At 47.4% G+C, this 25,322-nt stretch overlaps 1 protein-coding gene across 1 annotated transcript; it reads left to right on the forward strand.

Annotated features, from left to right (window-relative positions):
- Positions 1-5,339: 5,339 nt before the first annotated feature.
- On the forward strand, positions 5,340-13,257 carry LOC147095810 (E3 ubiquitin-protein ligase TRIM39-like). The gene is made up of 6 exons (XM_085974812.1): positions 5,340-5,811; positions 6,435-6,530; positions 9,703-9,936; positions 10,692-10,714; positions 10,799-10,917; positions 12,401-13,257. Exons 1-6 carry the CDS (start codon positions 5,410-5,412, stop codon positions 12,931-12,933), a joined length of 1,407 nt encoding a protein of 468 aa, XP_085830938.1. The 5' UTR covers positions 5,340-5,409; the 3' UTR covers positions 12,934-13,257.
- The last annotated feature ends 12,065 nt before the right edge of the window (positions 13,258-25,322 follow it).

Genomic DNA, 25,322 nt, shown 5'->3' on the forward strand with positions numbered 1-25,322 from the left:
ACTTTAATGCTGAAATAGAAGACTGGGCCACGTATGTGGAACGCATAGAAATATATTGCGTAGCCAACGACATTGAGGATGACGACAAGGCAATAACTTTGTTAAATTCGATGGGAGGAAAAACATACGGGCTTTTGAAACATCTAATAGCACCAGTTAAACCAGTGGACCAGACCTTCGAAGAGATCGTAGCAGTGCTGAAGGATCACTTGAACCCCACACCGTTGATACTGGCTGAACGATTTAAATTTTACGCCAGAACCCAGAGGCAAGATGAAAGCAATGCGGAATACTTAGTCGAACTGCGTAAGCTAGCGAAATACTGCCAGCTTGGAGGGAATTTGACAGAGGCGCTGCGGGACAAGTTCGTATGCGGCTTGGCCAAAGAAGGAACGCAGAAGCGACTCCTGGAGGAAAACGACCTCACACTGGACAGGGCTGTCCTCATAGCTTCATCGCACGAAGCCGCAGTGAAAGGAACGGCGGAAATGCAGCTAAAGGCGGCGGCACTCGGGGTGGACCAAATAACTGCAAGCATTTCCAAATGCTACCGTTGTGGAAAGACAACGCACGACCAGAATCAGTGCTGGTTTAAGAATCAAGAGTGCAGGAAATGTGGCAAACTGGGTCACATCGCGAAGGTATGCAGGTCCAGAAAGAAGACCAACAAACAAAGGAAGCCACCACCACAAGAAAAGTACAACAAGGTGCATCAGGTGGCTGAAGAGTTCAGACGAACAAAATTCAGACTCAGACCCAAACAGCCAGGAGTTGGATAGTCTGAGAATCCACAATGTGGGTAAAGTAACTGATCTACAGACGATCTGGGTCACACTAAAAATAGCTGGAGTCCAAGTACGAATGGAGCTGGACACGGGATCAGCTGTATCAGTCATCAACCAAAAGGACTACCACCGACTATTCTCTCACATACCCTTAAGAAATACCAAGTCCGTATTACAGACATACACGGGGCATCGCGTATACCCCATGGGGAAAATAAGAGTCAAGGTGAGAGATAGGGGTAAAGTACACCCAAGAATGAATTTGTACGTACTACCTGAGGGAGGACCACCACTTCTAGGACGGGAGTGGATCAAGAAAATAGACATGGAATGGCACTACCGACAAGCAATGACGAGTGAGGACTCGGTGCAGACAAGCAGCTCAGACTCTGAGCCGGAAGACGATAAGTCCAGCTTATGTATGAAAAACAAGGTTAACATTAACTCACGGACTAAGGTTGGAAAATCGATGGCGTGCATAAAGACAGAGAATTCTGAGTCTGTTCAAGCTACAGACATATGCATTACGGAGGAACACCGGGCTCGAACTCAACGCTATTTCAAAGTACAACAACAATTAGAACAATTAAGTTACCGCCTCGTACAAGAGATGAAAACAATGAAAAAGTTCTATGACACCGAATGGGAGAGTCTGGAAAGACAACAGAACCTACTGGCTCAAGCAGAGAGCGACCATAGAGCCATCGTGACCAATTACCGATCACATCTCCCTGATGATGTTCAGGGGTTAGAATATTTGCATGATCTAGAGATACAGCAGAAGGGCAAATCACGCTGCACTGAGGGTTTTGTTCTGCAATTAGAGACGGAGCTAGTGCAGGCAAAGTTAAGAGAAGTTGAATCACAGGGTGCTCTTAAGGAGATGCAGAAACAAATCTTGGACATGGAAAAGAGAAACGCTTCTTTACCTGATGAGAATAATGTGGCCATGTTGCAAGAGGAGCTTATAGGGGCGAAACTGAAAGAAGCTAAGCAAAGGATGTTGGAACTTGAAACGCAGAACCAAATCAGCGGTAATCAGCTATGTCAAGCAGAGAAGGAGTGCAAGGGTCTACATGAGAAGGTGCAATATCTCTCAGCCCAAAATAAGGGACTACTCACTCAGTTAAATGAAAGTAAACGGGAAATGGCTGAGATGGACTGCAAGAATAAAGAAGAGTTGATGGCAGTGAGACTTCGAGAGGCAGATAGCATAGCAGCCTTGGCTGAACTCCAACAGGAAATTGCGAAAGAAACAAATGAAGAGGAATCTTCAGGAAGCCAGGATTTTATTCCAGTTCTTCTCTACGACTCCTTACAAGCAGAGTGCGAGAAGTTGAAAAAACAGTATGAACAGGCCCAGACTACAATTCTGGAGGGGGTTAACTCGGCAACCTCCGAAAAGCTAGTTTCGTTGGAAGTATATGAGCAACTAAAGGTTGAACATGAGCAAGAAGTCCAAAGGCTGCAGGAAATTCTTGAGGAGCTCAGGGCCAAGACAGACTCATCGGTAGAAGTTCCATACATAGATGAGGATGTAGAGGTGAAAGACATGGCAGAACTCATAAAAATATGGAAGGAAGCCCAAGACAAATATGAGGCGGCAATTACCGAGGTTGACCGACTTGAAGAACAGTTTCAACTGGGAATGGGCCCTGAACATGAGCTAGAGAGCATCGAGGCGCAACTTCTCCAAGCACTGGAAGCCAAAGTACAAGAGGAAGAGAAGATGAAAGCATTGGAGAAAATGATGGATGAAATGGAGGAGTACGCTGAATTACGTCCAGGGGAACAGGAGAATGGGGAAACAGCTACTTCAGTAGAAGGATTAAATAGCCTGATAACGAAATCCCTGAAGGAAGGGAAAGGATTGAACGCACAAATGAGGCCAGGAGGGAAGGAAGGGCAGACATCCGAGGAAGAGCAGGATGAATATGATTGCTTGAAGAAGGGTTTTGACCTGTTGAGTGACACCGAATGTTATGAGGATGTGGTCTGCCCAAATTGTGATGGGAACTCCCAAAGTGCTGAAATCCTGAGGAAGCACTTAAGGTCTAAGGAACATAGAGAGTTAGTGGCGCTACAGATGGCAGCCGGGAAAAGAGCTCGGAGAGTTTCAAAAAGGCAGAAAAGAAAAAGAAGAAGCAGAAAATAATAACTGTTTAAAATATTATTACTTCTACTACCTCAGTCCGAACACTACGAAAGGTGCTAAATTTGTAAAAAAAATCCAGGGACATTATCAAGACAGCCAGTGGGTTGTATAAGTCCGCACTGCTGGTTCAACAGGACGAAAGTACAAGCTGTTAAAAAAAAAAAGGCTATGGAGGATGCTGTCTGGAACGAATTAATACCAGAGACTGAATTTATGAACTGTTCCCACAGAGACTGAACCTGTAAACTGATTCCACTGAGAGTATGTTTGTAAACTGTTATATGACGTTGACTCCATTGAGAGTATATCTGTAAATTGTTATATGACGTTGACTCCATCGAGAGTATATCTGCAAACTGTTTATATAAAGTTGAAGATTGTATGTTTAACGGGATTCTGTAAGTAATAAGCTAGGAAGGGAGGAGTGTTGTGTATGTAACCATTTACCTTTAAGGGAACTATAGAATGTAACCGTTCGCCTTTAAGAGCACTACTTTAGGGTGGCACTATCTATTGGCTCATGTATACTGTAATACCGATAGTGACCACACCAGTATATAAGGGTTGTGATACGTTAACTAGGGCAGAATCGCCCGAGCCTCTGAATAGTAAAGACGTGTTTTATTTTGTTAACAGTGGAGTCTGTGGTTATTTATAATACAACCCACAGACTTAACAGTTCCCTTTTCCTCAAGTTTATTATAACCCAAACCCAGATATAAACAAATACCACCTTTTAGCAGGGAATGTGACTCGACTGCGGAGGGAGATCAGTCCTCGTGAAGGGAGGAGAAGCTTCCTTCACCTGTCTTCCCTGACGGCTCTTCTTCAGGATCCCGGATTGCCCCCTTCACCAGGGAACCCACCATCTTACGATAGCAAAATACTGCAGATGCTGGAAATCTGAAATAACAACAGAAAATGCTGGAAAAACTCAGCAGGCCAGGCAACATCCGTGGAGAGAAATTGGAGTCGACGTTTCGGGTCAAAACCCTTTTTCAAAACTGGAAAGGAAATGAAATAGATCGAAGGCAGGGCTGCGATAGAACAAAAGAAGTAAAAGAGACATTAAGAGGTATTCAAAACCAGACAAGATGGTAATAGGTCAGTGGAGACAAAAGACGGCTCAGATTAGGTGTGAAGTGTACTGGCAGGATGAGAGACAGCTGCCATGTGGGAGAGAGAAAAAAAAAGGAAAGGGAGGGGGAAGGGAAGACCCAAAACAAAGGGGTAGAAAAATATATAAGTAAAAAACCCACCATCTTATACCCCTGGTCTTCGTATCACAAAATCTTGAGCTTTAGACTGATTGGTTAAAGCCCTCTCACCTCATGTGGAGCTGACTGTAGACCTTGTCTCATCATAGCTTTGAAGCTGCCTGACCAGTATGGGGGAGTCTGCAGCTAAATTCCTGATGAGGCCCCTTTTAGACATGTTTTTGTTTGCCGTTATCGTGTTCGTTCTGTTTCTGCAGTCTCAGCAAGGTCTATAATGACCACCTGAGGAGAGGCCAGCAGGACCTGGTCGTCTTCCTACTGAGTAAATCCTTATTCATTCCTCTGCTGATCTCGATTTTAATTCCCGACTCCTACAAGTCAAAGAAAGAGACCTGAGTGTAGGTGGCCTGGTCAGAGAGATCGGCTTTAAGCAGCGTCTTAAAGGAGGAGGGAGAGGTAGAGGTAGAGAGGGAATTCCAGAGCTCAGCGCCGAGACGGCTGAAGGAACCGCTGCTATTGGTGGAGCCAAAGGGAGTTGGGGATGGATAAGAGGCCAGAATTGGAGGAACAAAGAGTTCTGAGTTTTTAGTGCTGCGGGAGAGGCAGAAACCTGATCGGAGAAGTTCAAAGGGAATTGCAGGAAAGATGGGCACGGATTTGGGAGGCAGCAACACTTTCAAGTTACGAACGGGAGGTTGGAGATGGGGCGGTAATTTGCAGGGATAGAGGAGTCAAGGGTGGGTTTTTGAGGAGAGGGGTGATGACAGTGATTTAAAAGAGTCGAGAGAGGATGAGGTGAGTCTCATTGACAAGATGAGCTCAGAGAGGGCATGAGGGGCGGTAGGAGAGAAACTAGAGAAAGATGCGAGTTCAGTGTGAGGGCAGGGGGGAGTTTGTCTTGGTGGGTTAGGGGAAGGGAGGGATGTGTCAGAGGCAGGTGAACGGATGGTCTCAATCTTAGTGACAAAGAAGACCATGAGCTCCTCGCACTTTTTGTTGGAGGTGAGGGAGGAGGGGCAGGGGAGGCGGGTTTTAATGATCCAATTGGTAGCGGGAAAAAAAAGTTATAAACTGGGCTTTAAAAATGGGCAAGTGTTGACACACAAGAAACCGTGTCATTTTGATCTAAGTACTAAATGCATAACATTGTTTGTCCCTGATCACGTGAAGTGAAAGCCAGGAAGTTCAGCACCGACCGAGAATTGAAAGTGAAAGCACTGGACAGGGAAGCAGAGAGACTGCGAGCACCGAGATGGCGTCTGCAGATCTAACATATGAACTGACCTGTCCCATCTGCCTGGAGATGTTCACCGACCCGGTGTCTCTGGAATGTGGGCATCACTTCTGCAGATCCTGCATCTCTCGGAGTTGGGAGAAGGTCCCGGGAGATGTCTCCTGTCCCCAGTGTCGGCAGGTTTTCGCCCAGAGGAACACCAGGCCCGCTCGGAACCTGGGCAACATCGCCGAGCAGCTCAGACTGCTGAAGGTGAAGGCGACACAGCGGGAGGAGGAGTTTTACTGCGAGGAACACGAGGAGAAGCTGAAACTGTTCTGTGAAGAGGAGCAGAAGGCGATCTGTGTGGTGTGCGGAATGTCCCGGGCTCACAAGACACACAGTGTGATCCCTATAAAGGAGGCAGCCCAGATATACAAGGTATTGGATCACTGCCTTGCTGGCACAGTTAGATGTGGGAAAGGGGAGGAGGAATGGAATACAGGGGTATCTGAGGAGGGAGAGGCGTAGGGGAGAGAAGTGGGGAGGAGGGAGAGGGACAGGGGAGGGTTGGGAGAGGTAGGGGGCGAGGCTGATTCTAACTGCCAGAGTTAGAGGGCAGTTCCTATTTACTTCATATAAAGACAGCGAATATCCCCTGAAGGTGGCCCGGAATAGTTGTCCCCATCGATCAATAAAACTGCCAACATGCGGTCAGAATTGGAATTATTGTAGTTTTACATGTAAGCATTTATTTGTGGTGTAACAGTTGGAGTTTAGGAATCCTATTCTCCTTTTCTCTCTCTTATAATCATACAGCACAGACAGGGCCATTTGGCCCATCGTGCCTGTGCCGGCTCTTTGAAAGAGCATCTTGTCCCAATCAATGAAGGTAATTCAGATTAACATCTCCTTGATCAATAATTCTGCTGTTCCGACTCATCTCCCACGTCAGTCTATGGATTTCCTCTTACATTTCATTCCCACCTTTGGGATCACCGAGTGTCAGGGACAGAGGGAATGTTTCCCTTTTCAAATCCCATTGTGCTTTTTTTGTCTTTCAGGAAAAATTGGAAAAATCATTGGAGTTTCTGCAAAAGCAAATGGATCTCATTCTTCAAAGTAAAAGAGAAGGGGAGGATGGGATCTTACAGATGAAGGTAGGGGAGTGTCATTGAGAGTTTGTGTAAAGTTCCCTGTGTTTGCGACTGCCTGAATGAGCTTTTGACACTGCGAGAGAGAGAGAGAGAGAGAGAGAGATTGACTGAATAAAATGCTGCCTGTCCCAGCACAATGCAGGCTCCTCCCTGAACTGCACTGTAAGGGACCGTCTGTAAATTGTTAATTTATTGCAACAATGTAAGAAGGGTCTTATTTCCTTTCTCTGTCCGATCCCAAAGGTTGACGGTAATCAATCTTCAGAAAATATCCTTTTCTACGTTGAAGAGTCCATGTATCATCGTGACCATCTCCCCCAATAGGTTCCCCTTTCTGCTCACCCAACTCTCAGGTATCCATTATTCTATATATAAACCAACCAAACATCTCGATTAGATTCCAGCCTGTAACTCACTCCCAGGTATCCATTATTCTATATATAAACCAACCAAACATCTCGATTAGATTCAGCCTGTAACTCACTCCCAGGTTTCCATTATTCTATACTAGCTGGAGTGCCCGGCGGTGCCAAGGCTTTTTCGAGGGCATGTTGTTGTTGGAAGAGAGAGAGAGAGAGCGACTGGGGGGAAGAGAGAGAGCGACTGGGGGGAAGAGAGAGAGCGACTGGGGGGAAGAGAGAGAGAGCGACTGGGGGGAAGAGAGAGAGAGCGACTGGGGGGAAGAGAGAGAGCGACTGGGGGGAAGAGAGGGAGGGGAGGGGAGGGTGGGGAGGAGGGAGGAGGGGAGAGGAGGGGGGAAGAAGGGGCGGGGGGAGGAGGGGGGGAGGAGGGAGGGGGGAGAGGAGGGAGGGGGGGAGGGGAGGGGAAGGGGGAGAGTCCACGAGCCCCCTGATCCCCATCCCCCCAAACTCCCGAGCCCCCTGATCCCCAACCCCCGAACTCGAGGTTGGCCCCCCCGAGACTCGCCCCCCCCCTCACCCACCCACCCCCGAGGCTCGCCCCCCCCACCAACCAAGCACCGAACTCCGGAGGCGCGATCTTCCGAGCACCGGCCTCCCGAGCTGGCTTCAAGATTGCGGCTGTGCGAGACGGCCGGAGGGCCCGGTTGCCAGGGTAACCGTTGACGCTGACCAAGCCCCGCCCCCCGGCCGAGCCAGAGAGAGAGACGCCGTGTCTCAGCTGCTCCTGCTGCGCGCGCACCCTTTAGTAAGGTAGCGGCGCTGGGCTGAGGCCCGCCCCTCCAGCCTTCGAGTGGGGCCGGGAGGTGCCTAGCTCGGGCGTGGGTGCGGAGGAGACGCCGAGGCTTGGAGGCCTACCTGGAAAAACGGGGAAAGGTAGGAAAATTAATGAGATGAGATAAGTTAATTACTTTCTGAATCATTTTTTAAAAAAACAATGTGTTTTAAAAGCAACGTTTTTTTTAAAGACGCAGAAAGCGGGAAAAAGAAAGGAAAAGTTTGGAATCAAGATGGCGGCGACTCACCTCGGTTCAGAACGATAAGGCCCGCCCACACACGCACCAATTGGTCGACCGTCAGGTCACCAAAGCGTAGGATTGGTCAATCGTCCCGTCACTCGACCGTAGGAGGGCCCGGCCGCACGCGGCAGCAAGCCGCCGTACGATTGGTCGACCTCGAGGTCACTCTGTTGCTAATGAGCGGATAATGAGATGCTAATGAGCGGAATGTTGAAGGTTTTTGGGATACCGCGGGCGCGATTTTATCCCGGCCAAAACGTAAATACGCTTAAAACCGTCTCGGAAGCGTAAGCTTTCTTTGGAGGTAACGCGCGCGTAGGTACGCCCTGTAACTTTTGAGCGCATAGCCCGCCAGACGCACACGCGATGACAGACAGACAGACAGACAGATAGAAGGACAGACAGAACGACCGATTTATATATATAGATATAAACAATCCAAACATCTCGATTAGATTCCAGCCTGTAACTAGTGGAGCGGGCCCAGGGGCTGTGTAGCCTGGTTCTGCTCCTACTTCTTGTGTTCTAATTCTGTGTTAGATTTCAGGAGATGGTTTTATTCCTGTTCCTGGCTGGGGTGGAGATCGCCTTTACAGAAGGTAAGTACTGTAGAAAATATAGGGACAGAGTGATCTCCTGGACGAGTTTCGATCGCCTACATGGGTCGGAGAGGAATTTCCCAGATTTTTTCTCCCAAATTGGCCATTGGGTTTTTTATCTGGTTTTTCGCCTCTCCCGGGAGATCACATGGGTTCGGGTGGGATGGAGAGTGATAGTAGATTCGAGGTTAGGATCAGATCAGCCATGAGCTTATTGAATGGTGGAGCAGGCTCGAGGGGCCGATTGGCCTACTCCTGCTCCTATTTCTTATGTTCACTCCCAGGTTTCCATTATTCTATATATAAACCATCTGAAGACCTTGATTAGATTCCAGCCTGTAACTCACTCCTGGGTATCCATTATTCTATATATAAACCATCTGAAGACCTTGATTAGATTCCAGCCAGAAACTCACTCCCAGGTATCCAATATTCTATATATAAACCATCCGAACCCCTGGATTAGATTCCAGCCTGTAACTCACTCCTGGGTATCCATTATTTTATATCTAAACCATCTGAATCCCTCAATTAGACTCCACCCAGAAACTCACTCCCAGGTATCCATTATTTTATATATAAACCATCTGACGAAGGATCATCGACCTGAAACGTTAACTCTGTTTCTCTACAGATGCTGCCTGACCTGCTGAGTATTTCCAGCATTTTCTGTTTTTATCCCGAGTATCCATTATTCTATATATAAACTATCTCAACCCCTCGATTAGATTCCAGTCTGTTACGCACTCCTGGGTATCCGTTATTCTATATATAAACCATCTGAACACTTCGATTAAATCCCTTAATTATGTTTGACTTTTAACTCACTCCCATGTATCCAATATTTAGTTAAATTGTTTAGTGAGCAGTGAATTGTTGTTATTTGTTGTATGTTTTATGAATCTGTTGTTATTTGTTGTATGTTTTATGAATCTGTTTATGCTGTCAATTCTGTGTGACATTCGGTGTGACGAACAGTATGACGTGCAATGTGACACACAATTTACATGCATGGCACTTTGAAATATGACAGATGCATATTGGATACAATGCTTTAATCCTATAGAGGGCACACGGAGTCCAGGGACACTGGGATTATGAATACTGCTTGTCTCGTTCTTTATTCAATGTGTTCCAGGCCCAAGTTGACGGTCTGAGAAGTGAAATCAAGACTGACTTTGAAAAGACGCACAAGTTCCTGTCTGAGAAGGAAGAGCTGATGAAAGCAGAGCTGGAGATAAAAGCAGATAAAATATTGAAGGAAATGGAGAACAATTTAAAGAGCACCTTCGATGAAATGTCTTCTCTTGAAGGAGCGATAAGAGATCTAAAAGCGAGGCTGGAGGTACAAGAAGCCCCAAAGCTCCTCAAGGTACAAAATGTCCCTCCTCCTTGTACAGGGAATCTAAACGGACAGTAAAATAACTGTCAGTGGGATTGATCTAAAGGGTAAATGGGATCAAACCAGCCCCCTCAGTGACATCAGGTCAGTAGAAACACTACAACATTCAGGGGACTGGGGGCTTGGGGGGCAGTGGGTTAACATACTGACCTTTCACCTCTGGGCTTTGGTTTAGCCTCAATCTGATTGGTGGGATGGACGTTTACTCTTTCTGCTGAGGGTCCAATGGGAAATGAGGTGAGGAAATCTCAGTGCAGTTCCTCCACACAGTGTAACAGTGGCACAGACTGGAGATTGGACTCTGAGAGGGCTGGGGTGGGAACTGGAGATGCTCACACGCGTGCAGTTGGGGCTCTTCTGAGAATGGGGTTAAGGTGCATCATTGAGGCAGAGTAGGTAGTGCTTTTCTCTGCCACTGGCTGTGCTGTTTGTGACCCTGGGAGTGCTTGGTGCTGACGCTGGGGATCAAAACTGGAAAATACACATTTAAATCATCTTCCTTGGAGCTCCATATCCGTGTTAATGGAAACAAAGTCTTGGGCTGGGGGTTGCATGTTTTATCCCCTGGTCATCCATTCTCCAGCACCGACAGAAAAGGAAAAGTCCTTTTCTGATTGATTCCTTGGTGTCCAGATTCGGTGTCTCTTTATAATTTCCCCATGAGATTTGTAGCAGCAGCTCTTTAATCTGATCCAGTAACCTTTCTTCTGTTCCTTTCCCCTCAGGATATTGATGCCCTTTTGACCAGGTAAGCAGACTTAAAGAAGCCGTTCTGTGATCTGATCGCTGCTCTCTCTCGAACACGGACTGATCCCCAGCCCTGTTTTTACAGGTGTGAGATCGAGGTTCACAATCCTGGAGCTGTCTCCGCTGAGATACCTGTGGATATAGTTGGCGGACCATTCAAATCCGTCGAGGTGTGGAGGGAAATGAGAGCAGTGATTTCACCAGGTATCATTCTCTGTATATCACCTTCTCCCTACTGTTATCCATGTGACTAATGACGTTTAATACATTGTTTGACACCAGGTGTTGTTCACTGTATATTACTGGGTACCTTTCTCCCACCAAGTTAAACAACCTGTATTTAATGATAGTCAGTGTATGGAGGGATCTGCTACTGAGGGACATCACCTGACCTCGGCACTCTTCTGATCGGCTTACCAGGCCACTGGTGGGGCCCACGTGCTCCCTCATGCAGGTTGATACACTTCCCTCACTCGGTGTACCAGCCGCCATGACTACATCATGTCCCCTTCCAAGGCCAAGGACTGGGAACTCCCAGCTAAGGGAGACCTCACCTTTGGCTCTTCCTCAGGTCCATCATTTGCCTTGTAAGGGGCAGGTCAAAGTTCAACATCTCACAACTCACAGACACATTTTCCGAGGGAGTTCCTCTGGTCGCCTGCTCCCAAGGACGTTTAAGGCACAGATCAATACGAGCAGCCATTTTATTCAGCCAACTGAAGTCATCCTCAGCTATTTGGAGCTGAATTTTCACCGAGTATCACTCCTTTCATGTGTGAGTGGAGTTGCGGGTGGGAATATTTAGGGGTCAGCCGTGGCATCTCGTCCCTGAGTTAGAATGTTGTGGGTTCAAGTCCAAACCCAGAGTCCTGAGCGCAAAAATCCAGGCTGAGACTCCAGTTAAGAACTGAGGGAGTGCTGCACTGTCGGAGATACCATCCTTCGGATGAGACTTTACACCTTCTCAGGTGGAGGTTAATGATCCCATGGCACTAGTTTGAAGAAGAGCAAGGAGCTCTCCCTGTTGTCCTGGCGGAGATCTCGGAGGGTTGTGGGGCTGGAGGAGATTACAGAGATAGGGAGGGGAGAAGCCTTGGAGGGATTTGAATACAAGGATGAGAATTTTAAATTTGAGGCAATGCTGGACCGGGAGCCAATGTAGGTCAACGAGCACAAGAGGTGATGGGTGAACGGGACTTGGTGTGATTTAGGAAACGGGCAGCAGGGTTTTGGATGAGCTCAAGTTTCGCTCCGTGGTTCCACACATAGAATAAATGACCATGTTTCCAGGCTCCCCATTGGCTGCTGTGTAGACAGAAATAGAACTGTCGCCTCTTCAGTCCCATTCAACCATTAGAAAGGTCGTCACCACTGCCCCAAAAGTGCCAGAATACAGCAGGCTGGGCTCAGGGAGGGAGACAGAGATCCTACAGCTTCTGGTCAATGAGGCCTTGTCCTGGAGTAAGATCTTTATTTTAAATAGATTGATGAAAACCTGCGCTGTGTAAATAGGGCTGAGGGAACGGTGAGGGTTCAAAGGTGAGAAATCTCTTCAGACGCCCTGTCCCTGGGGCTCCACAGTTCCTGGGCTGAGGAAAGTGGTGATGGCCCATCACTGTCTGTACACCTCTCATGATCCAGTCCTGGTTTTCTTAAAGTAACAGCTTCCCATTCATGTTTGTTTCAGTCCCAGCATCTCTATCACTGGACCCAGTGACGGCGAATAGTGAACTCACCTTGTCCCAGGATCTGACCAGTGTGAGGTGGGCGAATAAGAAGCAAGACCTTCCTGATCAGCCGGAAAGATTTGATAAATACTTGTATGTTTTGAGCTCAATGAGTTTCACATCAGGGAGACACTACTGGGAGGTGGGTCTTGGAAACAAGACCCTCTGGATTGTGGGTGTCTGCAGAGAGTCTGTCAACAGAAAGGGAGATATCACACGTTCACCTGAGAATGGATATTGGGTCATCGGCCAGCTTCCTGAGTACAGATCATCGAAAATCCCAGACGTCATCTCCCATCTGAAAGTGATACCCCGGAAGGTGGGAGTTTACCTGGACTATGAGGGAGGACAGGTGTCATATTACAATGCTGAAGACATGTCTCACCTGTACACTTTCACTGACACTTTCACCGAGAAACTCTATCCCATCTTTAGTCCGTGTAATAATAACACTGGTACAAACTCTGAACCACTCACACTGCTCGCTCGTTAACACAGTGGGACATGTTTTCTGAGGTCACGGCCGTGGTGAGCAGCCTTACCCACTGCCCGAGCAGCCCACGTTGCCCCGATCCTTGGCCGTGTACTGCCGGTGGGTGAGGGTGTTTGCTGTTAGACTGTACACTAAGTTAACTCAGTACCTCTACCCATCTCTCTGTCCCTGTCTCAATCTACTGTGACCCAGACACATTGTGCTGGAATATAATGAAGTAGAATGATCTCCTGAATTGTGATAACTGTGTCCAGCTTCATAACAATTAGTTGTGAATCTGTTTATATTTTCACCCTTTAATAAATGTTTGACTTGTAGACTGGACTGACACTGGGTGTGATGATTGTTGAGTCAGGGAAGTAGTAGAAAGAATTAGGAACAGGAGGAGGCCATTCAGCCCCTTGAGCCTGTTCTACCATTCAATTACATCATGGCTGATCTGTATCTTAACTCCATCTGCCCACCTTGGTTCTGCAACCCTTAATACTCTTAACTAAGAAAAATCTATCAATCTCAGTTTCGAAATTTTCCATTGACCTCCAGCCTCAACAGCATTTTGAGGGCGAGAGTTCCAGATTGACACTACTCTTTGTGTGAAGAAGTGTTTCCTGACATCACCCCTGAATGGTCTATCTCTAATTTGAAGGTCATGACCCTTGTTCTGGACTCCCCCACCAGAGGAGATAGTTTCTCTCTCTTTACCCCATCAAATCGTTTAATCATCTTAAAACCCATCAATTGGGCAGATTCTTCAATCATCGGAGAGCAGAGGGAAAATGGCTTGGGCCCAATACCAGAGGGAAGGGGCACCTGTTCATGGGCCACCTGACCTCGATGACCTTCCCTTGATACTTTCTTCCTTTATCTCCCTGTTTGTGCTCTTCACAGTGCGGATCGTCAGTGCAGTGGAATGGGGTTTACTTTCTGCTCCAATCCCCGGGTCAAGCTCTCCCAGGTTTAATGCCCCATCAGCCTGGAGGCTGTTAAGTGACGGGGGAATGAACACTTTCCCACTGGGGGCAACCAGCAGCAGCACCAAGCACTCCCAGGTGCTGCTTGATGTGGTCCTACACACAGTCCCAGTGCAAATACAGCGAGAGGCCTGTCACTGGTGGGCAGATGTGCTCGCCTGCTACAGAGTGAGCGAGGGTGAAGGGGAAGAATTAAGAATCCTCATTGGGCTGTCGGCAAGCACTCCCTGACCCACACTATTGACTCGAGGGGACGGTGCCTGAGGGGAGAGAACTGTTCACAATGTCAGCTGGTCTGGAGGCCAGGATGGGAGGTTTGGTGGTCAGCAGTCTAGAGGGATAGGAGTCAAAGGGAGCATGAGGTGAGTCACGGAGGAGCTTGGAGAGGGCATGAGGAGAGAAACTAGAGAAAGACACGAGGCTAGGGCAAGGGGGAATTCTGCAGTGAGGTTTGGCTTGGTCAGCAAGAGATTGGGAGGAAGCAGCAGAGGCCGTGGAACTGATCTTCAATACAAAGAAGTTCATGAGCTTTCCACATTTGTTGTTGGAGCTTAGGACTAGGCAGCTGAAGGCACAGCCACCAGTGGTGGAGTGATTAACATCATGGATGCTCAAGAGGCCAGAGTTAGAGGAGCGCAGATATCTCGGGGGATTGTGGAACTGGAGGAGATACAGAGATAGGGTGAATGGGACTTGGTGCGAGTTAGGACACGGGTAAATGAGTTTTGAATGGCCTCAAGTTTATGTAGGGTAGAACATGGCTTCGGTCTTCCCAATATTTAGTTGGAGGAAATTTCTGCTCATCCAGTACTGGATGTTTGACAAGTAGTCTGACAATTTAGAGACAGTGGACGGCTGAAGAGATGCGGTAGTGTGGTAGAGCTGGGTGTGTTAGTGCTGAGGCAGTTTTCCAACTTGTTGAGGTTAGAAAGCTTTAAGAGCTGAATATTCACATTTGGGACTTCTTTTTAATGTTATATTTTTTTAAATGCTGAAAACTGCATTGTTTCACTTTATTTTAATTTGTATTACTTCTGAGTGCATGGCCCCTTCAATACTCAGACCTCTTCATTACCCACAATTCCCTGCGAGCTCCACAGCCTTGATTCCAGAGGCTGTGCGGAATCGCGAATGCTGCACCTGCACACAAACTTCGTCGTGGATCCCTCCAGCAATGCCACCAGGACGGCTTTGCACGGAAGGTAAGTGCTGTACCACCAATCTCCATGCCTCCCCAGACCAATTTTTCTCCGTTAGTGTTGCGGCCATTTTCAGCGGCCGTTAACTCCAGTTGACGGTGACATTGGCAACTTTGCCGGTGAACACAAATTTCTCCCCCATAGAATCTGACAGCACAAAAGGAGGCCATTCGGCCCATCATGCCTGTGCCGGCTTTTAGAAAAAGCTATTCGATTAGACTCACTCCCCTGCCCTTTCCCCATTGCCCTGCAATTTTCTCCCCTTCAAGTTTTTATCCAATTTACTTTTGAAAGTTATTGTTGAATCTGCTTCCACCGCCCTTTCAGGCAGCGCGTTCCAGATCATAATAACTCGCTGCATAAAAAAAAATTCTCCTAATCGCACCTCTGGCTCTTCTGGCAATTACCTTCCTCTCCTATCAGTGGAAACAGTTTCTCCAAATTTACTCTATCAAAACCCTTCATGATTTTGAACACCTCTAATTAATCTCCCTTTAACATTCTCTGCTCTGAGGAGAACAATCCCATCTTCTCCAGTCTCTCCACGTAACTGAAGTTCCTCATCCCTGGTCCCATTCCAGTAATTCTCCTCTCCAGGGCTTTGACACCCTTCCTGAAGTGTGGTGCCCAGAATTCGACACAATTATCCAGCTGAGGCCGAACCGGATTTTGCCCCCAAACTTTCAGAAGTCGGCGTTGATGTGGGCCGTGCACTGAATAGGGACCAGAGAGCTTGGTTATTGAACTTATATCAACGGTCCAGGAGTTTGAACCCAAATGTTGATTATGTAGGATCAGAGTCCTCAGAAAGCTGCTCGCCACAATTCTAACCCATGTGGGATGACTTTAAAGGACTCAGTTTCACAAGCTCTCTGCACTCACCCTCGATTTGCTGGTATGTTTGTCAAAGAAAGATTTGTCAAGCTGGATTCCAAGATATCACTGCACCAAAGTGAAAGGGTTAAAAGCAAATCCTCTCAGTGTTTAAAATGCAGAGCAAACAAACTACAAAGGAAAGAGAAAGGGGTTATGTGCGAAATCACTAAGAGCTGAGGAGAAGCCAGGTGGCGATAAAATGTCTGCCCAACTCAAGGACTTTATACAATGGAGCCTTACAAGAATAAGATAAGGCATAGCCACCAAGCTACACACAGCTAATGCTGAAGTGTGAGAAAGATTTAATAAAATGTCAGCTAGTAACAAAGAAACAAAATGGCTTGCATAGATTATTAAAGAAACCTCAGCCTAGCAACTATGGTCTGGCAGCCTGTAGAACCAGACGTCATAATCCAGGTGGCAGAGATAAGAAACAGAACAGAAAGAATGGGCTCAGTTACAAACGAGTTGTTGATACTGTAACCTATGACCTGCAGCCCAATGTTGCAGACCAAGAAGGGTCACGAGGCCTAACCGCCAAAATCATTGCAGGGGAGGATTAATTAGCTATTGTATTGAAGGGGTTAAATTGAACCCTCAGAATTCGGACAGCCGAGGTGACCACTAATTAAGTGATGCCAGCAAAATTAAACTCAGGACAAAGGAGTGGAGTCATGTGAAAGTGAATAAGATAAGAAATATCACAATAAAAATTGACTTACGTAAAGAGGCGAAACTAAACAAAGAACAATGTGAGAAGCTTCGAAAAACCAAGATAAGACGCAGTTGTGGGACCAGACAGAATATGTGCGTTTTGCGTAAGCGATAAGGAATATGCTGCTTTAGCTAAAAATTGTAGACACAGCAGAATATAGGGGTCATGGGAATTTGACCTGTGACCAAAGGCATAGTAAGATGTAACCAACCTTTACTAATACTGAAAAGAATCCATATGTGATCAGGTGATTATTGTAATACAATGTGATCAGGTGATTATTGTAATACAATGTGATTGGATGAAAATAGAATAAAAAGCTGTACCAACCAAGAGAGAACGAGAAGGTGCTCGCACAGACCGCGGGGTCCGAGACTCTTCTCCCAGAGCTCTGATAATAAACTGCATCTTTTTACTTTTACACGATTTAGATGTGAATTTATTTTCACCACAACAAATGTAAATGGTCTGTCCATCCAAACGTTGACATGGTTATGTCCACGTGCTAAGTTAACAGGCTTCAAACAATGACACAGGTCGTGGGTGTACGTCACTAGGATACATTTGTGGTAATTCACAGACATGCCAAAAGCAAATGGCAGCACTGGCTGACAGCTACAGTACTGAGCCAGCCTGAGGTTGATCGGATTGAGATGGTCAAGTAGGTGCCAGCCTTGACAACATCCTAAGAATTAAAACACCAGATAAATGCCCACAATAAACTGCCATTTGATATAATTATAAAATGCACACTATACACAAATAAATATAAATATTATTTAACCAGTTTTCAATGGATTCGCTGTGGATGTCAACATCCATGTTTAGTCTGAGTTTGTTTCTGGTCACGTGAAGTGAAATCCAGGAAGTGCAGCACCGACCAAGAGTTAACGGTGAAAGCACTAGACAGGGAAGCAGAGAGACCGAGATGGCGTCTGCAGATTTAACACATGAACTGACCTGTCCCATCTGCCTGGAATGTTCACCGACCCGGTGTCCCTGGAATGTGGGCATCACTTCTGCAGATCCTGCATCTCTCGGAGTTGGGAGATGGTCCCGGGAGCTGTCTCCTGCCCCCAGTGTCGGCAGGTCTTCGCCCAGAGGAACACCAGACCCGCTCGGACCCTGGGCAACATCGCCGAGCAGCTCAGACTGCTGAAGGTGAAGGTGACACAGCGGGAGGAGGAGTTTTACTGCGAGGAACACGGGGAGAGTCTGAAGATGTTCTGTGAAGAGGAGCAGAAGGCGATCTGTGTGGACTGCTGGAGCTCAGAGCATCAAACTCACAATGTGATCCCTATAAAGGAGGCCACCCAGAAATACCAGGTGATAGTTCACTGAACTCTCTGCATGTCCGGCACTGATTTAATGTGAAACACAATCTGTACCTGTATCACCTTTAAACACACCCTCAGGTAATGACTGCTGGATATTGAATTTAATTAATTTTATACACATACAACAGGAAGATCCTTCACCCTAAATTCAAGAAGTCACACAACACCAGGTTATAGTCCAACAGCTTTATTTGAAATCACAAGCTTTCGGAGCGCTGCTCCTTCTTCAGGTGAAGTGGAGAAATGCATAAAGACACAGCTTATATAGTCAGAGAATCATGTCAGATGTTTACAGGTAACCTTTCCAACTGCCATTTATCACACCTCGGCAGAGAGATAATCACAGCAGTCAAAGGTGTGAATGGTGTCCAAACAGGTCAGTCAGGGAAACATTACATCAAAGAACAATGAGGTGGGGTCACAAGGGGTCAAATATTGCAGATGCTGGGGTCTGTATGAAAAACAAAAAACCAGACAAAAAACATTTTTTTTGGCTGGAAATCACAGCAGGTCCGGCCGCATCTGTGTAGAGAGAACAAGCCAATGTCGACTCGAGTCTGGATGACCCTGCATCAGGTGGGGTTACATGTAGCGTGACATGAACCCAAGATCTCTGTTGAGGCCGTCCTCATGGGTGCGGAACTTGGCTATCAGTTTCTGCTCGACGATTTTGCGTTGTCGTGTGTCTCGAAGGCCACCTTGGAGAATGCTTACCCGAAGATCGGAGGCTGAATGTCCTTGACTGCTGAAGTGTTCCCCGACTGGGAGGGAACACTCCTGCCTGGTGATTGTTGCGCGGTGTCCGTTCATCCATTGTCGCAGTGTCTGCATGGTCTCGCCGATGTACCATGCTCTGGGGCATCCTTTCCTGCAACGTATGAGGTAGACAACGTTGGCCGAGTCACATGAGTATGTACCATGTACCTGGTGGGTGGTGTCCTCACGTGTGATGATGGTATCTGTGTTGATGATCTGGCATGTCTTGCAGAGGTTGCTGTGGCAGGGTTGTGTGGTGTCGTGGTTGCTGTTCTCCTGAAAGCTGGGTAATTTGCTGCGAACGATGGTCTGTTTGAGGTTAGGTGGCTGTTTGAAAGCGAGTAGTGGAGGCGTGGGGATGGCCTTAGCGAGGTGTTCGTCGTCATCGATGACATGTTGAAGGCTGCGAAGAACATGGCGTAGTTTCTCCGCTCCGGGGAAGTACTGGACGATGAAGGGTACTCTGTTGGTTGTGTCCCGTGTTTGTCTTCTGAGGAGGTCTATGCGATTTTTCGCTGTGGCCCGTCGGAACTGTCGATCGACGAGTCGAGCGTCATATCCCGTTCTTACAAGGGCGTCTTTCAGTGTCTGTAGGTGTCCATCGCATTCCTCCTCGTCTGAGCAGATCCTGTGTATTCGCAGGGCTTGTCCATAGGGGATGGCTACTTTAACGTGGTTAGGGTGGAAGCTGGAGAAGTGAAGCATCGTGAGGTTGTCCGTGGGCTTGCGGTAGAGTGAAGTGCTGAGGTGTCCGTCTTTGATGGAGATTCGTGTGTCCAGGAATGAGACTGATTCTGAGGAGTAGTCCATGGTGAGTTTGATGGTGGGATGGAACTTGTTGATGTTATCGTGTAGTCTTTTCAGTGATTCTTCACCGTGGGTCCATAGGAAGAAAATGTCGTCGATGTATCTGGCGTATAGCGTTGGTTGGAGATCCTGTGCAGCGAAGAAGTCTTGCTCGAACTTGTGCATGAAGATGTTTGCGTATTGGGGTGCAAATTTGGTCCCCATGGCTGTTCCGTGTGTTTGGGTAAAGAACTGGTTGTCGAAGGTGAAGACATTGTGGTCAAGGATGAAGCGGATGAGTTGTAGGATGGCGTCTGGAGATTGGCTGTTGTTGGTGTTGAGTACTGAGGCTGTCGCAGCGATGCCGTCATCGTGGGGGATACTGGTGTAGAGTGCCGAGACGTCCATCGTGGCGAGGAGTGTTCCTGGTTCAACTGGTCCGTGGGTGCTGAGCTTCTGTAAGAAGTCTGTAGTGTCGCGACAGAAGCTGGGGGTTCCCTGTACGATGGGTTTCAGGATGCCCTCGACATATCCAGAGAGGTTCTCACACAGGGTTCCGTTGCATGATGCGATAGGACGTCCAGGTGTGTTGGCTTTGTGTATCTTTGGGAGGCAGTAGAAGTCTCCCACGCGGGGAGTACATGGGATGAGAGCATGTAGGATGCTTTGAAGGTCTGGATCGAAGGTTTTGATCAGTCTGTTGAGTTGGCGGGTGTGTTCTTTGGTCGGATCTGCGGGTAACTGTCTGTAGTGTTCCTGGTTGTCCAGTTGTCGGTATACTTCTTTGCAATAGTCCGTTCTGTTCTGTATGACGATGGCACCTCCTTTGTCTGCTGGTTTGATGACGATGTTGCGGTTGGTCTTGAGAGCGTGGATGGCGTTGCGTTGTGCTCGGGTGACATTCTGGACTGTCCTGTGAGTGCGGCTGATGAATCTGGCGTTGATGCATCTCCTGACAGCTTGAGCATACATGTCAAGCTTAGGGCAGCGACCCTCCGGAGGGGTCCAATTTGACTCTTTCTTCTTCGGTTGCTGCACTGCCCTAAATCCCTGAATCCCTAAATTCAGCACAGACTGCCAACATGTAAATCACAATTATAATTATTCATTGACAGTATTGTATTTTATATGTGAACGTTTAGTTATCATAGAACAGTAGAACTTTAGGAGCCCGTGTATTTCATTCACTCTTTGTGCTAATAATCTGAGTCTCTGGCGGCTCATAAAGTGGCAGCAGTTCACTGCCCGAGCTCTCTTGTTAGTGAATAATTCACAGTCTGTCTCTCCCTGCCCTGTTCTAACACTGTACCACGGTCAGAGACACAGGGAATGTTTCCTATTCCCTTTTCTAACATTGCGCATCATTGTCAGGAACACAGGGAATGTTTTCTGTTTCAAACGCTGATGCGTTTTTGTCTCTTAGGAAAAATTGGAAAAGTCATTGGAGTTTCTGCAAAAGCAAATGGATCTTGCTCTTCAATGTAAAAGAGAAGGGGAGGATGTGATCGCACAGATAAAGGTCGTGGCGTGTCCTCTGGGGTTTGTGTAAAGTACCCTCTGTTCGTAACTGACTAACTGAGCGTTTAACACAGTGAGAGAGAGTTTTACTGAATTAAGAGCTTTCTGTCCCAGCACACTGCAGGCTGCCACCTGGACTTCAGCATGAGGGACCGTCTATAAATTGACATTGTTTTCAAAATCGTAGACAGTACGTTGTTTGATTCCCATAATATCCCAAATGCCTGCTGCTAGTTGATTCCTTTCTAAATGAGTTTATGTGTGACAATTACTCCCTCTCCTAATTGAATATCTTACAGTCTTGTACAACTGTGACAATTAGGACAATCCCTAACTAGCCAGCCCCAAGATTATAAGCAGAATTCCAGAGTCAGTGTGACCCACCTGAATATCTCAGTTCGTAGAATCATAGAAATTTACAGCACTGAAGGAGGCCATTCGACCCATCCTGTCTGTGCCAGCCGAAAAAGAGCTATCCAGCCGAATCCCACTTTCCAACTCTTCGTCTATAGCCTTACAGGTTCTAGTGCATAGCCAAGTACTTTTCAAATGTGATGAGGGTTTCTGCCTCAACCACCCTTTCAGGCAGTGAGTCCCAGACCCCCACCACCCTCTGGGTGAACAAAGTTCTCCTCAACTCCCCTCTAATCCTTCTACCAATTACTTTAAATCTAGGGCCCCTGATTATTGATCTCTCTGCTAGGGGAAATAGGTCCTTCCTATCCACTCTATCTAGGCCCCTCATAATTTTATACACCTCAATTAGATCTCCCCTCAGCCTCCTCTGTACTAAAGAAAACAACCCCAGCCTATCCAATCTTTCTTCATAGCTAAAATTCTCCAGTCCTGGCAATATCCTCGTAAATCTCCTCTGCACCCTCTCTAGTGCAATCACATCTTTCCTGTAATGTGGCGACCAGAACTGTACACAGTACTCTAGCTGTGGCCTAACTAGTGTTTTATACAGTTCAAGCATAAATTCCCAGCTCTTGTATTCTATGCCTCGGCTAATAAAGGAAAGTATCCCTTATGCCTTCTTAACCATCTTATCTACCTGTCCTGCTACCTTCAGGGATCTATGGACATGCACTCCAAGGTCCCTCTGTTCCTATACACTTCTCAGTATCCTACCATTTATTGTGTGTTCCCTGCCTTGTTAGCCCTCTCCAAATGCATTACCTCACACTTCTCCGGATTGAATTCCATTTTCCACTTTTCTGCCCACTTGACCAGTCCATTGATATCTTCCTGCAGCCTACCGTTTTCTCCCTCACTATTAACCACACGACCAATTTTTGTATCATTTGCAAACTTCTTAATCATGCCCCCAACATTGAAGTCTAAATCATTGATGTATACCACAAAAAGCAAGGGACCTAGTACTGAGACCTGCGGAACCCCACTGAAAACAGCTTTCCAGTCACAAAAACATCCGTCGACCATTACCCTTTGCTTCATGCCACTGAGTCAATTTTGGATCCAACTTGCCACTTTCCCTTGGATCTCATGGGCTTTTACTTTTCTGACCAGTCTGCCATGTGGGACCTTGTCAAAGGCCTTGCTAAAATCCATATAGACTACATCAAATGTCCTACCCTCATCAATCCTCCTTATTACCTCTTCAAAAAATTCAATCAAGTTAGTCAGACACAACCTTCCCTAAATAAATCCATGCTGACTGTCCTTGATTAATCCGTGCCTTTCTAAATGGCGATTAATACTGTCCCTCAGAATTTTTTCCAACAATTTTCCCAACACTGAGGTTAGGCTGACTGGCCTGTAATTACTCGGTCTGTCCCTTTATCCCATTTTCATCCGGGCCTAGTGATTTACCTACTTCCAAAGAAGCTAAACCCCCTAATACTTACTCTCACACTATGTTTATCTCATCTAATATTTCACACTGCTCCTCCTTAACTACATCTCTTGGAACACCCAGACCGCGATCTTACCTGCGGAGGCGCGTTCGAGGCGGGACTGCTGGGTTTCGGATTTCAGTCCCGCCCCCAGCGACGTCTGACGACCTGACGCTATTTTCCCCTGATTGGCCATGTTAAGCCCGCCCTATGGGCTTGCCGGCCAATTAAGGGAAAGCCGATGTCAGATGATGTCAGTGCATGACGCTTCATCTGCCGGTTTTGTTAAAGTGACAGGCCCAATAATTTTTTGACAGAGATGCTGTCAAACGCAATGACAATCACTGTCCAAAGGTGAGCCCTTGCACCCAGGCTCACCAATGACTCTCTCCTTAGGAGAAAACAGATGGCAGCTGCATGCGAGATTGCAGAAGCCAGCTGTCAATTCTCCCGATCAGATGAGGCTACAAAGAAACATCAAATCTTGTCACCTGCAGATACATATAAACAGAATAAAAATATTTCTCACTACATTCTCTCACCTGTCATACGTACCTGTGCACCATTGCAGTCATCACACTACCTCTGCAGCTGTCATTTGCACACTTACACTGCAGCAGACCCACAGCTCACCTCGCTGACCCTGGCAGGCTAAAAATGGGGAAAAGCCTCTTAACTACCTGTTAATCCCCTTCCCGCTGCTAGGAGATGGGTCCCTGTGCGAGTCGGGGACCCGCCTCCCAGGAAGATGGTTCGGAGCGGATAGGGAGCGGGGTTGGGACCCGCTCCCAATTTTTCACATTTTCCCAGCAGTCCCGTCTCCAAACGTGCCTCCTTGGAGCTGGGAAAATCCGCCCTCAAATTCCGGTTGGTAACTCACTCCTGAAGATCCATAACTGCATACATAAACAAACCGAACCCCTCAATTAGATTTCAGCCTGCAACTCACTCCCAGGTATCCATAATTCTACATATAAACCATCTGAACCTCTCGATTAGATTGCAGCCTGTAACTCACTCCAGGGAATCCATTATTCTATATAGAGTCCATCTAAACCCCTCGATTAGATTCCAGCCAGTACCTCAGTCCCAGGTATCCATTATTCTATACATAACCCATTTGAATCCCTCGATTAGATTCTAGCCTGTAACTCACTCCCGGGTATTCATTCAACTATATATATATGTAAAAGGATCCGTCCGTCTGTCTGTCTGTCTGTCTGTCTGTCCGCTATACACTCAAAAGTTATAGAGCATACCTACACATATGTTATATCAAAAGAAAGCTTATGATTAGGGGAGTCTCATAGGCATATTTACACTTTGGTCAGACAAAAATTGTTTGGACAGTATACAAAAAACATTCAAAAATCCACTCATTAGCGGTTGACCAATCCTACCGCTCATTAGCGTTGAGTGACGTGATGGTTGACCAATCCTATGAGGTGGGCAGGGCCTAATCATTCAAACTGCCGTTAGTGCGGGAGCGGGAACTGAGCGGCGGCCATTAAACACCTGCCGGGCCTCAAGCTAAAAAAATGGTAATGGAGTTGAGGAAATTGTTGATTCATTAGTATTGACACATTAACCACTGGAGGCAATGCCAGAAATGACGCAGATGGGGATTAAATGATATGAAATATAGATTTCCAGCAAAAAAAAAGTTGGTTTTAAAAGAAAAAAAAATCAATTTGCAAAGGAGTGCATGATACACTAAGTTCGCATTTAATGTTTTATGAGGCATTTTAAGATAACGGATACCCAGCTGAACCCTGTAGGTAAGCTCTTTTAACGTTTGCGGCCGTGGGCCGGGGACTCGGTCTTTCCCCACCTCGGCCTGGTCCCGGGGCTCGGCTCCCTTTGCGGCCGCGGGCCAGGGACTCGGGATTTCCCCCCCTCGGCCTGGTCCCGGGGCTCGGGTCCGTTTGCGGCCACGCGCCGGGGTCTCGGGCTTTCCCCCCCTCGGCGGTGGATGAGCTGCCTGCAGGCCTCAGGCCTCGAAACCTCGAAGCCTCGGCCTCTCCTCACCAGCCACGCCTGAGCTAGGCACCGCCCGCACCGTTGGGCCCAATTCCAAACCAGCGGCCCGCGATTGCCGCCATCTTGGTAAAAGCTGGCGGGGCGGGATGGAGCCAAGCGGAGCCATCGCCGCCATCTTGGTAAATGCTGGCGGGACGGAGCTGAGCGGAGCCATCGCCGCCATCTTGGTAAAGGCTGGCAGGGCGGAGCGGGGCCGTCACCGCCATCTTGGTAAAGGTTGGCGGGGCGGGACGGAGCCGAGCGGAAGCTGGCGTCACCTGGGGCGACGGCGTCAGCCGGAAGGGACGTCACGCACACACGGGACAGGCACAGGGTGCGCGCGCAGCAGGCGACAC

The sequence above is a fragment of the Somniosus microcephalus genome, unplaced genomic scaffold (assembly GCF_052327205.1).
Source record: "Somniosus microcephalus isolate GS21.2 unplaced genomic scaffold, FLI_Smic_1.0 unresolved_chr1, whole genome shotgun sequence".
Taxonomy (NCBI): domain Eukaryota; kingdom Metazoa; phylum Chordata; class Chondrichthyes; order Squaliformes; family Somniosidae; genus Somniosus; species Somniosus microcephalus.